This window comes from Lagopus muta, chromosome Z (genome assembly GCF_023343835.1).
Source record: "Lagopus muta isolate bLagMut1 chromosome Z, bLagMut1 primary, whole genome shotgun sequence".
NCBI classification, from domain to species: Eukaryota; Metazoa; Chordata; class Aves; order Galliformes; family Phasianidae; genus Lagopus; species Lagopus muta.
In genome coordinates this window covers 2,877,592-2,891,659 of record NC_064472.1, presented here as the reverse complement: position 1 = coordinate 2,891,659, position 14,068 = coordinate 2,877,592, and the positions used below count along the sequence as shown (strand labels likewise).

Here is a 14,068-nt window from a genome sequence, read left to right as displayed (position 1 = left end):
TCAAATGAATTTACGTTTGCAGCTGACGGTTCACCTCAGCAGGCTGGAAATGTTTATCTTTCATTAATTATGGTTCAAGGGGAGCTGCAACCTGAGATAGCAGAGCTATCCCTCTCCTCTTACAGACCCAGACCTGCAGCCTGGATGGCGTCCAGCCCTTCACCCGCGCCCCTGGCCTCAGCCCAGCTCCCTGTGTTTGCATGGCAGCTGCGGAGCTCCTAGGCTGCGGCGATCAAAAGTGGCATTCTCTGACAAAGGTGACAAGAACAGATGTATTTCTGACAAATGCCTGCTCGAATCTCTTCTTTCATACCCTTAAGGCAAGGAGCAATCTTATTCGTACTTTCCTGGACATCCTGGAACAAGGGCTAGCAGCTGATCCATAACTCAAAGCAACTCCTCCAGAAGAGCGTGTGTTTGGGAATGGCTTTTCAGCTGCTGAGCCACAAAGTTGTTCCAGCAAGTTTATGGAAGCAGCACTGATTTTTACCAGCTGAGCGTTTACCCCTCAAATCTGTTCCTGTCGAGAGATAGGTGTTGAGCAGGATGGAGGAAATCACATGCATTCGTTTGAATCAGCTCTCCCAGGCAGGAGCAGTAATAAATTCAGAGAGATTGTTGTTGTCATTTAGAGATCTATTAAGATTGAGTAGTCGACTTCCTTCTCGAGAGAACCTCTCTTTAACTGTGAGTTGCTTTTGACTCATCCATTACCTTCTCCAGGCTCCTCCATCCCCACCCAGTATACCCTGAGCTCTTCATCTTCGTGCACTGAGTGGATAAAAGAGCAATGAAGCACTTCAGTGTGCTCAGTCCCACAGTCACTGGGTGAGTTTTTGGCAGAACATCTCCAGACATTATCTCATTCCCCTGTGGCATTCGCCCTAGAGAGGTCTGCATCTACAAAATGCTACCACATACATTTCTTGTCAGTATGTCTTATTTCTGTATGCTAACTCACATGAAGCCTTTTGCGCTTACATTTCAACACTGAAGCTGCTGTGGATGAACACAACTTAGCAGAGGTAAATCATTTAACAATTCAGGGACAAACAGTGCCACCGTGTATATCAATAAATTAACAAAATTTTCACTTTCTAAAATAAAAGCCAAGTGGTCCTGTTGACAAAGCTAGCGTAAGAATCATAGAATCAGAATGGTTTGGGTAAGAAAGGACCCCAAGGATCATCAAGCTCCAACCCCCTGCCGCAGGCATGGCTGCCAACCTCCACATTTAATACTAGACAGGTTTGGCAGCCCTACTACTAATTCTCAGAAAGATGTGATACTAACAAAAACCCAATTTCCCCCTCATTTCCACTGATTTACACCCCTCTGTTTCCTCAGGCTTGTGTCTAATGGTGGGTGTACTTCATTTTCTACGCCCAGTATTAAGCTCCCGGAAAGACACATTGCACTGGTGAGGTCAGCAGGGAAATAAACTTGGTTGGCTCATTAACACTTGAAGATAAACTGCTGACATCCCACCTGAGGCTGATTTGCTGGCTTCACTTCCATATCTCGATCACCTTCCCACTCATGTTACATGCACTGCACATCACCACATGGCCTACACGCTGATATCAATTTAGGAGCACTTGTCTGGTTTTCAAGCTGCCCTGGCTTTGTTTCAACATCATTAGCTTAAAATCACTCTGAAAAACAGGCATGAGTTCAATATGGATGTCATACACGTTTGGCAAACTGGTGTAGAATTGCAGTGAGAGTGTTGGCTTATTTATGGAAATTTTTGGTGGGTCATCACCAGAGCATGGAAACACTGAACCTCAACTATAGGATTGTAACCACCCTGCTTCTTCTGATAAGACACACCTGTATTGGTTCCACATTCTGGGGCAGGATGCCACCCACCCATCTGCACACATTGAGTCTAATTTAAAGCACGCATCACGGATCCTTCTGCACTCAGCTAACAAGAGGAGCTTCTCCAAACAGTGATGAATCCCACTCTGAGATGTCAAACATAATGCTGGAGGAAGAAATTATGCTCTGGAGGCATCTTCCTATTATTTCCCTCTCCACTGACTAAGAAAAATTTAAATTGTCTTTAAACGCGAGATTACTTATTATATGGCTGAAGTAATCTGAAAGCAACACTGTGCCTTCCAGCACAGCACCAGAAAACATATTTTTTCTGAGAAACACTTACTTTTGGGCACATCCATAGGATTCAGGCTTCCAATGAGGTCCCTGACATACAGCCCATCCCCATCCTCCTTGCTCAGCCAGTTGTTGCAAGGGAAGTAAAAACGGAGGTGAGGTCTGTTCATGTCAGTCACGATGACACGATCCAGGAACCAGCCTGCGTTCAGTCCAGTGTTATCATGCTCAATCCTAGAGGAAGAATAATCTGTCTGAGGGCCTGGATTTGGTATTTTCCTTAAGACTGGGCACTAGTGCTACCATTTTTTGAAATATTTTATAGGCAAGGCTAAAGTACACAAAATGCCTTCTTATACCTTCTTATACTATCCACAGTGTTCTGTAAAACTGATGGGCCTTTACAGATTACTTTTCAAATAACAGCCTTCTATATGTATGCAAGCACAGAGTCACATGTGCACAGGTAAGCTATTATTGGCAAAAAGATGCACCCATAGACACAGCTGCATTCATCACAGTTCATTTAGTAAATACAATCATCCACCTTCTACTGCGTGCCTCAAACACAAGACTCTCCAGTTACTCTGCCTCCCTTCTGATCTCTCCTCTTCCAATCTTGCCAACTTTTTGTACTATTTACTAAATAATTTTTAATTTTATATCTGTCAGATGGTGGTTAAACAAAACCACTGTCACTTTCTTTACACTAATTCAGCAGAAAGGAGCAACAAACCCTTTCTGCTAACTGCAGAAATGCAGTATAACTGCATTGGTACATAACAACCATCCCAGAAGTTTTCATCTGTAGTTGTATGTGACAGGAATAGAGACCTTGGTGGGGAGTATGGATAGTTAATAACTTCGGTGTTTTCACACTTCAGTTCAAATTTCAGGCAGTAGACAATATTTTACCATCCCTTAACTTCAACTTGATGGGAAAGTGCTAAGAAACAATGAATAAAACATGGCAACACCAAAGTCCATACAGCCCATCATTCGATTAGCCCTTTGCAGAGCAGGTTTCCTTGCAGTGGAAATATCATTCAATTACCTTATTTTCTTTATTTGTCCAACATTGTTGGTTTTCACTCGGAACACGTCAGTTTTGCTCCTCTCAAAGGCCGTGCTGCTCCTGCAATACAGACACACCGAGAGCTATGGCAGGAGTACAATCACATTGTCAATCAGCCCACAGTGTCATATCAGGGTGAAGAAGTGTCATTTCTAGCACTGGGCAGACCTACTTTCCAATGTGCTCTTTGCTGTGATGTGCTCCATCTAGCTCTAAAGGCTGACATTTAACAGAACTTTTCCTTCTTGAATTCTAAGCACCTTCTCAGCAGCTGACACCAAAGCTTTACAGGAAATGCAATGCTGGCCCAAGTAGGTGCAAGCTTTGGATCACTGTCCATATTGCCTCCAAGAGTAAAATGTGGCAGTCATTCTCAAACTCATCAGCTAAATCTCCTCTGCAGGTAAGAGCTAGGGAGAGCTGTAAGACTTTCCTGCTGGCAAGTGGCTGTCAGAGCTGAATATAATCTTCGGTGAAAATATTTCAGTGCAGCACCAAGCAGGCAAAAATCGTTGTAAGAGCTCCAATTATTTTTGGTAGTACCTCACCTGTGGTGTTACCAACCCACCCATTGGTGGGCAGCAGAAAAAAAATAACGGGGTGTTTCTAGCTGCTGCCCTTGAGGGTGACACAAACTTCTTGCTGTTCTTTGAAATCCATACTGAGCAGCCCATGATGGCTGAGCAAGATGTACAACTTTGGTGAATCTGAAGCCACATACATCTGTATTAGTTGTTTTATAAGCCCTTGGTACATTTCTCTTCTTTGCTTCCCACGCCAAGAGGTGTGCTTTCCTGCCAGCTGAGGGCCGGCACTGAACAGACCTGCTCTAGTGATGAAGCAAAGGCACTGCACAGCCCAGCCTACCCAGAGCTCAGCCGGAGACAAAAGCATCGGCCTGTCTCATGAGTTTCTTTCCATTCCCATCTCCCACTGCTTCTGCAATAGCTAGAAACCTCTGTTGCAAGTGGAAGGCATTATGAAGCACATAGGTCTGGAGCAGGAGACGGAGACTTCAATTCCCATTTCTGCCTCCGGCCTGTGGTGATGGAACAAGATGTGATGGCCTTGATTTGAGCCAGGGGAGGTTCAGATTGGATGTTGGGAAAAATTAATTCTTATGAAAGTGGTCAGGCACTGGAATAGGAACTGAAATGACTATTCACAAGGGTGAATAGTGATAGGACAAGGGGGAATCTTTTTAAACAAAGACAAGGGAGGTTTAGGTTGGATATTAGGAGGAAGTTTTTCATACAGAGGGTGGTGATGCACTGGCACAGGTTGCCCAAGGAGGCTGTGGATGCCCCATCCCTGGAGGCATTCAAGGCCAGGCTGGATGTGGCTCTGGGCAGCCTGGTCTGCTGGATGGTGACCCTGCACATAGCAGGGGCTTGAAACTAGATGGTCACTGTTGTCCTTTTCAACCTAGGACATTCTATGATTCTATGATAGGCTGCCCCAGGAGGTGGTGGAATCACTGTCCCTGGAGGTGTTCAAGAAAAGGGTAGAAGTCACACTGAGTGACATGGTCTAGAGTGGTCACAGGCATGGGTTGACAGCTGGAGTAGATGATCTTAGTGGTCTTTCCAACATTAATGATATTATGATTCTATGATTGTTGGCCAGCACCTCCGTTCTCTGGAGCTCATATTTTCCACTGTGAATAAAGTTGAGTTGAAGCCCATTCTTGCTCAGAAGATACAGCCGCTCCCACCTGCTCTCCCCAGTGGGATTTCACTCTGCTGCCAAGCATTGCTGCAGGTGATTAAACAGCAAAATGCAGGACTTGTATTAAAAAGAACAAGAAACCGCCGTGCTTCATCAGCATAAAGCTGACAAGCAGCTTGTACTCAGAAAGTTAATGAATATTAATAATCTGAGCAACGGGCTTTGCTTTTGCTCAGCACTCTTCCCCGCATCATTAAAACATCTGCATGTGCCTTTGTGTAAAGGTTATTTTCTGTGTTCTCCTCCTCTTCCACCCTGCTTTTCCAGGAACAGTGCAAGGACCGTCACTGCGACATGGAAGGACTAAAACAGCCAACCTTGCCTTGTAGACAAGAGACGATTAAATCCAGCCCAACCTCCCTCAGCCTGGCTGTCAGAGGGAAAACAGCCAGCAAGAGCAAGGCAATTAGTTTGTCAGGCTCGAGCGCGCATCGTAATGACAGCAGCTTCTCAACAGAGATCGATGCAGCAGTGCCGATGGTGTACAGAGCTGTGGAGATGGCTCAGAAGAATTAAGTGGAACTAATTAGTCCAAAGCTCTCCACATGCCAGTCATGGAGGCTGAGAGTCTATGGAGGGCAGCTGGAGTGCAGCCCCATAGAGCCCACCAAGAAGAGCCAAATTCTGGATGCAGAGCACCAAAAGCACAAATGGGAAGTGTTATAAGGGAAGACCCAACCCTTCCTCTCTGAAGCTTTTCTAGGACTGCAGACAGTGAGAAAGGGAACAGTGAGGGAATATCCTGTAATGAATGGCCATACTGAAGTTTCATCAGAGAAAAAGAGAAAAGATGTTTCAATCAGCTTCAGCATCTCTATTGTTTATGGTCTGCTGTAGTGCTTTACCCAACTACGATGTAAGAAACATCCAAGGAAGTACAACGGGGATTACTCAATGAAATTCCCAGTCTATTTGTTATCTCTCTTTTGGCTGAATGACCACCTGCACGCTGCATTCTCTTCTCACATTGCTGAAAATGTACAAACCAGGATTTAGGGCACTCTGTCCCTTGCTTGGGTAATTTATGGTGCTAAGAAGTACTGGAGCATGCATAGACATGGTGTTTATAAATCTCTGTGTGCATTTCCTCTGTAGGACATTAGTGCCAAGAGAATTTTGCTACCCATTGGTGTGCTGACATTAAGAAACCACCAACTATTTGTCAAGAATAAACTTCACCTCTGACCAGCTGACAGAACTCTTCCCAGAGCTGAGGAACAAAGGAAAAACCTGGATCCTGTTCACATCAGAGGAGCAGAAGAAATAACCACAACTTTTAGCAGTCACAGAGCAACCTGAACTAACAGCTTCAAACGATGGCACTAATGATCATCTGCTTAGCCTTCATGTTCAGCATTTTATCTAATGATGCTCTGTCTGCAAAACCTATGGAGACAGTGAACGCACAGTGCTATCATGGATGCCTGAAGAAATAACACTGTAAAGATCTCCATGGATGATGAAGAACCTCCTCTTGGCAGGATCTCCCTGGGGGTGAGCCTGCTACTGCCACTTTTTAGATTAGATTCTGTGATTGTATTACTTAGCAGCCGTGGCAAGGAGTGGGGGACCAGGGAATGACCTCAGGAGGTCACACAGCCATTCTACAATATGTTTACCTTATTCTTCTATTTATCCCTACACATCCACTATCCTACAGAAAGGGCCCTGCCTGGATGGACTTATGGGCAGCCTTCAAGTCGTCTTTATTCTTAAAGCAGAACTTCAACAGCAGCATCATTAACCTCCTTCTTGGAACAAACAAATACTCCAGAGAGTTTGGACTGCAACTGTTCTGCCAAGACAGTTGTCATGAAGCTGACAACATCAGTCAGCAAATGGCTGGAAACAAAGCATCAGGCAGCACGCATCCAGAAATACTCCAGATGGGAAAGAAACCAGCTGAACAGCACATTGACTGCATACATCCCTGTACTGAGGAAATTATTTATACAAATAACCCAATACAGCAAAGCTGCTTAAGGAAGCACAGAAGAATTAACATGTAGTGGAAGAGCAGTCTCACTTGAAAAGATTTAACTGAACAAGATAAATTTCTATAGAAGAATGTTGACACCCAGGAGCCAAAATCTCATCCCACACCATGAGAGCCTGCCTGAAACTTTACAAAGAGCCACAGGGCACATGAAAATGGACCCTGCCTTATCCAGAAGCACTCACAGGAGAGATTTCAATTGCTCTGAATAGTGGCTCCTTCAGTCTGTGCTGCATAGAGCAGGAATGTTTCAGTATTGGCTTTGCATGATTTGCATAGGGAAAACAGAATAGTATTTTTGAATTTAGACAATTTTAGCTGTACTGCTTGTCTTTGTTACCTACACATCAGCTGTTATTTTCCGTATGCAAGCAGATACTGCCATCTCTGACATCACAAAGCTCTCTCAGCACTTCCCAATATTTCCCAACATATCGATTTGCATCTAGTTCACAAGATCTGGGGGCAAATTTTTCTCTGCTGAAAATTTCTGTCCTGTTCCCCTGGGGAAATATTCTGGAAAATTTTAATGAGAATGAATTTTGACTTTTAAATGCTGAGATTAAAGTATAATGGAAGCACATAGCAGAATGTTAAGTGCTGTGGATTAGTATTAGCATCAGTCTGAGGATGAGTAGATGTATAAGCAGCTTTAACATAGGAAGTGTCCTGTGCCATTCCAAGCATAGCAACTTGTTTCTGCAGAAGTGCTTCAGCTGTTGTGCTAGAAGCCCTCCTCCACTGCTCTCAGGCTTCATAGAAAGCTTGCTTACTAGCCTGGATAGCCCTTTCTATATCAACATCTTAATACTTTCTAACTTACAATTCTTATTATTAAGAGTATTTGTTCATTTGTTCCAAAGATGTTAGACAACAAATTCAGATTTTCTGCAAGTTGGTACAGCTCAACTGCCGTGCTGCTACACCGACTGACATCCTCTGCAGACCACTGTGCCTGAAGACCACCATTTGCTGGCACTGGGAACTGAAAGAGCCCTTTATAAGTGACTCAGGAGCAGGTAGAAGGGATGTCCAATTGAAAGCATTCATTGTGAGGAATAAAAAATTTCTTAGCATAGTTCTCAAATTCAGTGGCACTGCAAGAAGCCAGCTGTCAGCAGATATTTCATCTTTCTTTCAGAGTGCCATAGCTGCAAAACGTTTTATATCTGCACTTGTCATTTATTTACTTTTTCAAAAGGGCAGGGCGAACCATGAGTATATATCGTGGTTGTCACAAACACAAAGGGTAAACCTGACACTGAAAAGCAGGCTCCTTTCACTAACCACAAATAAACTTGCTGCTGAACACTATGAGTGGGATGGCAGCAGCGCCCCTGGCTGAGTTTTGTGATCTTTTCTATTTTACTCAGCCTTGGTGTGGTAGAGAGCACATGAGCGAGGAGAAATAAAACACTATGGAGGATCATTGCTGCTTAGTTGTGTTGGACAGAAGAGAAGAAATAGCTTCAGAGACTGCCATAATGTCACCAAGCAATGAAAGGACAGCTGCCTATGTGTCCAGCCATGCTGGTGGTGGAGCCCATGAGAAGAAACTCACATTTGGCAATGCTTTTAGCCTCTGGCTGAGCTGTAGCTGGTGTAGGACAGAAGGTGAACCAGTCACCAAAGTGCTGCCATCTCCCAGACTGGAGGCAGCAAATACGAAGGTGGTCTAATCCAGTGCCCACAGCCCAAACATTACTTGGCTAAACTTCCTGGCCTAAACCAATGAGTCTTTCTGGGTGGGTTTTGAGTGCTCCCACTTCCAAAGCTGATGCTCAACAGGTCATTATGAAGATTTGTGTCTGTTTTTCACAGTCACATTATTGTTGGCAAATGTTAATAACACATGATATTTCAACAGCATGCCATGTCCTCCATTTATGGTACATGACAAAAAGAGCTGAAATGTCATGTATTTCACTACCAGCACACAACCACAAAAGAAATAAGAAAGGCCTATGCTAACCAGAAGCTGAAGTGGTAGTACCATCTTTAGGCAATGCTTGATATTTTATCTCTCTATCTATACCGGGAAATGGAAATGCCTATAAAATGTCATGCATTTGCAGTCATGTCATAAGTGAACTCATATAAACGTTTAGTTGAAAGATGCATGAGATTCCATCCTTTTGCCATATTCACAAAGCAGCACAATAAATTGGGGGCAATGGACTGTTTCATGCTTCGCTTTGTATTTAGAAGACAAAACTAATCAGCTAAGCAGACGTACCTATGTACAGGCCAGCTTTTCACACAATTTTCTTGATCGCTAATGCTCCAGGCTTTGCTTACAATTGCAGAAATACTGTTGATATTTGGGAAGCCCCCTGGAAAATTACAACTGCAGTTCTGACAGTCTCTCCCTATAGGATCTGTTTCTGGAAGTCAGAAGATTGGCTTCCCGTGCTTCTCACCCTGGCTTACCAAGACCTCAGCCGTCTGCTCTCTGCAGTAGCAGGGACCAAACCTAAAATGCTAATGGAGAGCTGAACAGGGTTATGCTGCTGCTGCAGCAACCTGAAATCCTCCCCACTCATCCTAGGGGAAAGAATGGGCAATAAAGAGCTGTACAGCCATTGGTAAGGTCATGGCTGATTAAGAAATGTCCTGACTTCTCCTCCAAATGGAATGCAGCATTTTTATAATAATTTTGTATTATTATTGTTATTATTTTAAAATATAATGCTTTCATTGCTTTTTCAGCCACAAGCAGAAGAATGTTTTTCCACTTAAATGCTTTTGTATGTAAGTGCTGACCACAAGAAAACTCCCTAAGAGCAGAAACTGTTTGACAGCTCTGCCAAGTACCAGCAGGCAGGTCCGGGTACTGGCAGCTTTTCCCCAAGCAGAGCTGAGGATGATGATGATCCCACACTGGCCACTGACATAAGCTGGACACAGCATCTTTTGCCTCCTATGCCTCATTTCCTTCTCTGTTGCATCAGGGGAAACAGTATTCTGCTCTACAATTTCATGTCTGGATGAAAATCACAGAAGGAATAATCTTGATCATGTATTTAACATATAATCACCAAGTTCTCCTGAGACTGAGGTAAGAAAACTCCTTTGGCTACCTCAGATTTCTGAATTTCAAATATGGCAAACAGGGCTGAAATTTCATGTATTTTCTTTACCATTCCCATATCATTTTCTTTACAGACTCTCATGTTTGAGTTGCTTCACTGGGAAGAGAAGCTCTTTTGAGGTTAAATTTAAAATAGTTGCAGGTACCTCTTGTCGGTGCTGTAGAAATGGAGAAAATGTGAAGTTACCGTGTGACATTAGCACAGGATTCATAATTTTTGATGCACATTTTCAAGAAAATCAGAACAAAAAGAACACAGAAAAACAGAGACATACAGCCCAGACCCCATGGGAAAGGGATCCCTGCTTTCTCTTACTGCAGCTGTCCAGCTAAGGGGAAATTAGTGCATGCAGATCTGATACTTTATTAAAGTTACTCTGCTTTCATGGAGCATGGGCACCTGTTGACCTAATGTAGGAACTGAGAAACTCCATCCAGAGGATGGCATCGGTAATGGCTTGAGAAAAACAAAATGGTGCAATCACAGGTGTGCAAACATGCACAGAGCAGACAGAGCGAAAGCAGCCTTGTTTAGCAAACAGCTTAACTTCTTCCATTTATGCTTGTCTTAGATTTCCTGCAGCTGGGCGTGGGTGGATATCCATCAGCCTTACTTCAGACCCACCACATTACTCTTCAGAATCCTTAAAGGACACTTATCTCTCTGTACCTGATTTCACACTGAGACTTCAGTGGGATTTAGGCATGTGAATTTGGCCCATCGTGCCCACTCTGAAGATGTGGTGAATATTCTCAGCTCAGAAATTTGGAGGTCCTAATTTAAGCCTTAAGAAAAGCAAGTATCCCCACACCTTGCAAGTGTGAAACTTGCATAATAAGGATCTGAACATGCATTTCCACCTACAGAAGGGAATGCAGGTTTGCAAGGAATTTGTAAAGGAAGTATTCAACAGCAAAAAAATTCAAATTTCCTCAGTGGTCCCAAAATACCTTTCAAAGTTATTCCCTCTGCATCCTTCAGCATAGTATTATCTTTTGTCAAAATGCAATAAAAGTTACTGAAGAACAAGCCTCTCGGATACACATTTCCTCCCAGATACTCACTTGCTCGTGAGATGAGTCTTGGGAGTGATCCCAAATTCTCCAAAAAGAGTAACAAAAACATTGGCATCAGTCCCAGCTCCCCGGACATCTCCTGTAACTGTCACCACCTCATAAACTGTGGAAAGAGAAGAGAAAGATTAGGACAATGGGAGAAGTTCCTTGCCCTATACGTTACAGATCCAAGTAGTTCCTCAAACGTCAGCTGAATCATAAATCCCAGAGATGGATCACATTGACTGGTGGAGAAAAATGGGTAGATGGGTGGATGAATTAGAACAGATTTTGCTGAAAATCAAACATACTACTTACCACAGAATCACAGAATCATAGAATAATAGAGTGGTTTGGGTTGGAAGGGACCTTTAAGATCACTTGGTCCCTAGCTGTATGCAGGGACTCCTCCCTCTATACCAGGTTGCTCACAGCCCCATCTAGCTTGGCCTTCCAGGGATGGGACATCCACAGCTTCCCTGGACAACCTGTTCCAGTGACTCACCACACTCATGATTAAGAATTTCTTCTTGATATCTGGTCTAAATCTACCTTTTCCCAGTTCAAAGCCATTTTTCCTTGTCCAGTTGCTACCTACCCTTATAAAAAGTCCCTCCCCAGCTTTCCTGTAGGCTCCCTTCAGGTATTGGCCTTGGTGAAGCCATGTTGGTTACCATCTATCACCTCATCTTTATTTTCCACGTGCCTTATTAGAGACTTCAGGAGGATCTGCCTATGACCTTGCCAAGCACAGAGTGAGACTGGCTGGCCTGTAGTTCCCTACTTCTTTTTTTCCCTTCTTGAAACTTGCGGTTATGTTTCCCCTTATCCAATCAGTGGGAACTTCACTAGTCTGCCATGACCTTTCAAATACAACGGCTAGCTTTTTGGCAACTTCATCCACATCTACTTAGCTATAGATGTCTCTATTCTTTACAGGAAAGTTGGACTAGATGTCCTTTAATAGTCCTTCCCAACTTAAACAACTGTATGATTCTATGATTCTGCCTCTCCTCCCCTGCTGTACTGCATGTGCAAGTATTACATATAACAAAGGCATTTATGTGTTGAGTAAAGCTGTTGAGTCATTTTTCATTTATGCACACATGAAGACAATGCACACTTCCCTATTTGTGCTGGTAATATATTTGTACGAAGATAAGGAGTCACTACAGCTAGAAAGTTTGCTTTTCAGATGTTCTGGTGACTTTACCAAAGAGCAAGTGGTAAATCACAGTGAGGATAAAGAGGAAATTGCTTAAATTAGAGTATCAAAGCAATGTCAATTTACCTGTCTGAGCAGTAGATTGACTGGTGACTTTATTACCCCACATCAATATCTTCTTGGGATAAGCACAAGTAGAAAAGAGACTTCTGCTCAAGTGGGGAAAGGCATAGCAAGGTCCAATGGCCAAAAGGTTAAAACCTTAAAATTACAGGCAGACATGCATTTTCTTAAGCAGGATGATATGATGAATGAAGCTGGAACAAGACCCAAGGTTTGTCAACAGGTTACCTTTCTGAAGGGCACGTCTTGGTTGGCTCAGTGCAGAACAGGCAGCATGAAAATACAAAATCCTGCCTACAGCCAGACCAAGAATCCTGATGGTCATTTTTGACTTTGAACCACATAATAGTCATCAGCTAGTGCCACAACATCAGGTTCAGACATACAGGCTGAAGGCTAAAGTTTTCAGCATTTCATCTTGCACAGTGTGACTATGGAGTATATGATTTCCCAGATCGAACGCTGTAAAAATGTCCTTCTCCATGGATGCAATAGAATTACGTGTTTTGTTAGGGGCCATTTTTTCCTCACTACATTAGACATGTATTCAGAAGAAACAGAAACAAACAACAAAAACACTGGATATCGCAGACTTTGAGCATCACATTTTTTCCCCAGTAGCACTCTTTCCTCAAGGGAAATTAAATCACCATTCTAACTGAAAAGCTTGGAGACAGAGTGCTAGAGCAAAACTGCGGCCATTCATGTACAACTGATTGGAAACAACTCCTCATTTCCAAGGGCTCTGTTGCATAGAAAGGGAACAAAATACCACAGTATTTTCCTAACTTCTCCTTTCCATGAATACAAATAGGACAGAAGGGAGACAGTATCATAATAAGTGCAGTAAGTTATGATCTATGCTCAGCTAAATTTTAAGAATACCTTGGCTGGCATATTTTATTGATGGGCTCAAAAGAAGAGGAGATTTTTTCAAAGCTGTGCAAAAATGAACACGATATACACAGTTTACACATGAGTAATATGTACAAAAAATGTTTTCATTCCTCTTGTCAGCATTCATACATATTAATGGGCATTGCTTGGCACAGCACAGAAAGACAGCGTAGTTGCTATGATCCACACAGAGCTGAGGAGGCTAAAGGGAGGCCTCATGGCAGCCTACAACCCCTCATGGCACTACAGCTCCTCATAGCCCTACAGCCCCTCATGGCCTTGTAGCTTCCTCATGGTGGCCTGCAGCTCCCCACTGTAGAAGTCACAACTGCAAGAAACCTCAAGCCATGATCATGCACAGATTCGCACATTAGGTTCACAACCTCACGTTCAGCATCTATGCACCAGCACAAACAGGCAGCAGGTGGATGAGCAGCTCGTGCTGGGAACAGGTCTGAGTGTGGAGGACAGATGTGCTGCAGCCCAAGTAGCACACATTGTTGCTGAGCATATGTTGTAGTTAGCACCAATTTAATTAACTGTGCACAGAGGAACAAAGCAGGGGTTGTGCTGGTGACACTAGCATGTCACCACACATCAGAAGTGCCATGGTGCATGCCTGGAAAGGGAAAGGAGCTTTGCCAACTCCCCTCTATCACTACAACTGTGCTGCCAGCTGTGCAGACAAATTATGCCACTGCTTTACTGTGATGTGATGGGAGCAAAGCACAGGAATTCCTCTGGGGGAAGACAACAAAAGTTTAATGCTACTATTGATGCTAGGTCTTACTAAGAAGTGGAGCTGGGATATGCAGC

General features: G+C 43.5%; 1 protein-coding gene across 1 annotated transcript in view; it reads right to left on the bottom strand.

Moving 5' to 3' along the window:
- Positions 1 to 14,068, bottom strand: part of LOXHD1 (lipoxygenase homology PLAT domains 1) — a 124,101-nt gene that overhangs the window by 100,513 nt on the left and 9,520 nt on the right. The window contains exons 2-4 of the mRNA XM_048931717.1: positions 11,077 to 11,191; positions 3,176 to 3,256; positions 2,171 to 2,355 (exon numbers count right to left, since the gene is read on the bottom strand). Coding sequence (XP_048787674.1) covers positions 2,171 to 2,355; positions 3,176 to 3,256; positions 11,077 to 11,191 — 381 coding nt within the window. The remainder of the gene's footprint in view (positions 1 to 2,170; positions 2,356 to 3,175; positions 3,257 to 11,076; positions 11,192 to 14,068) is intronic.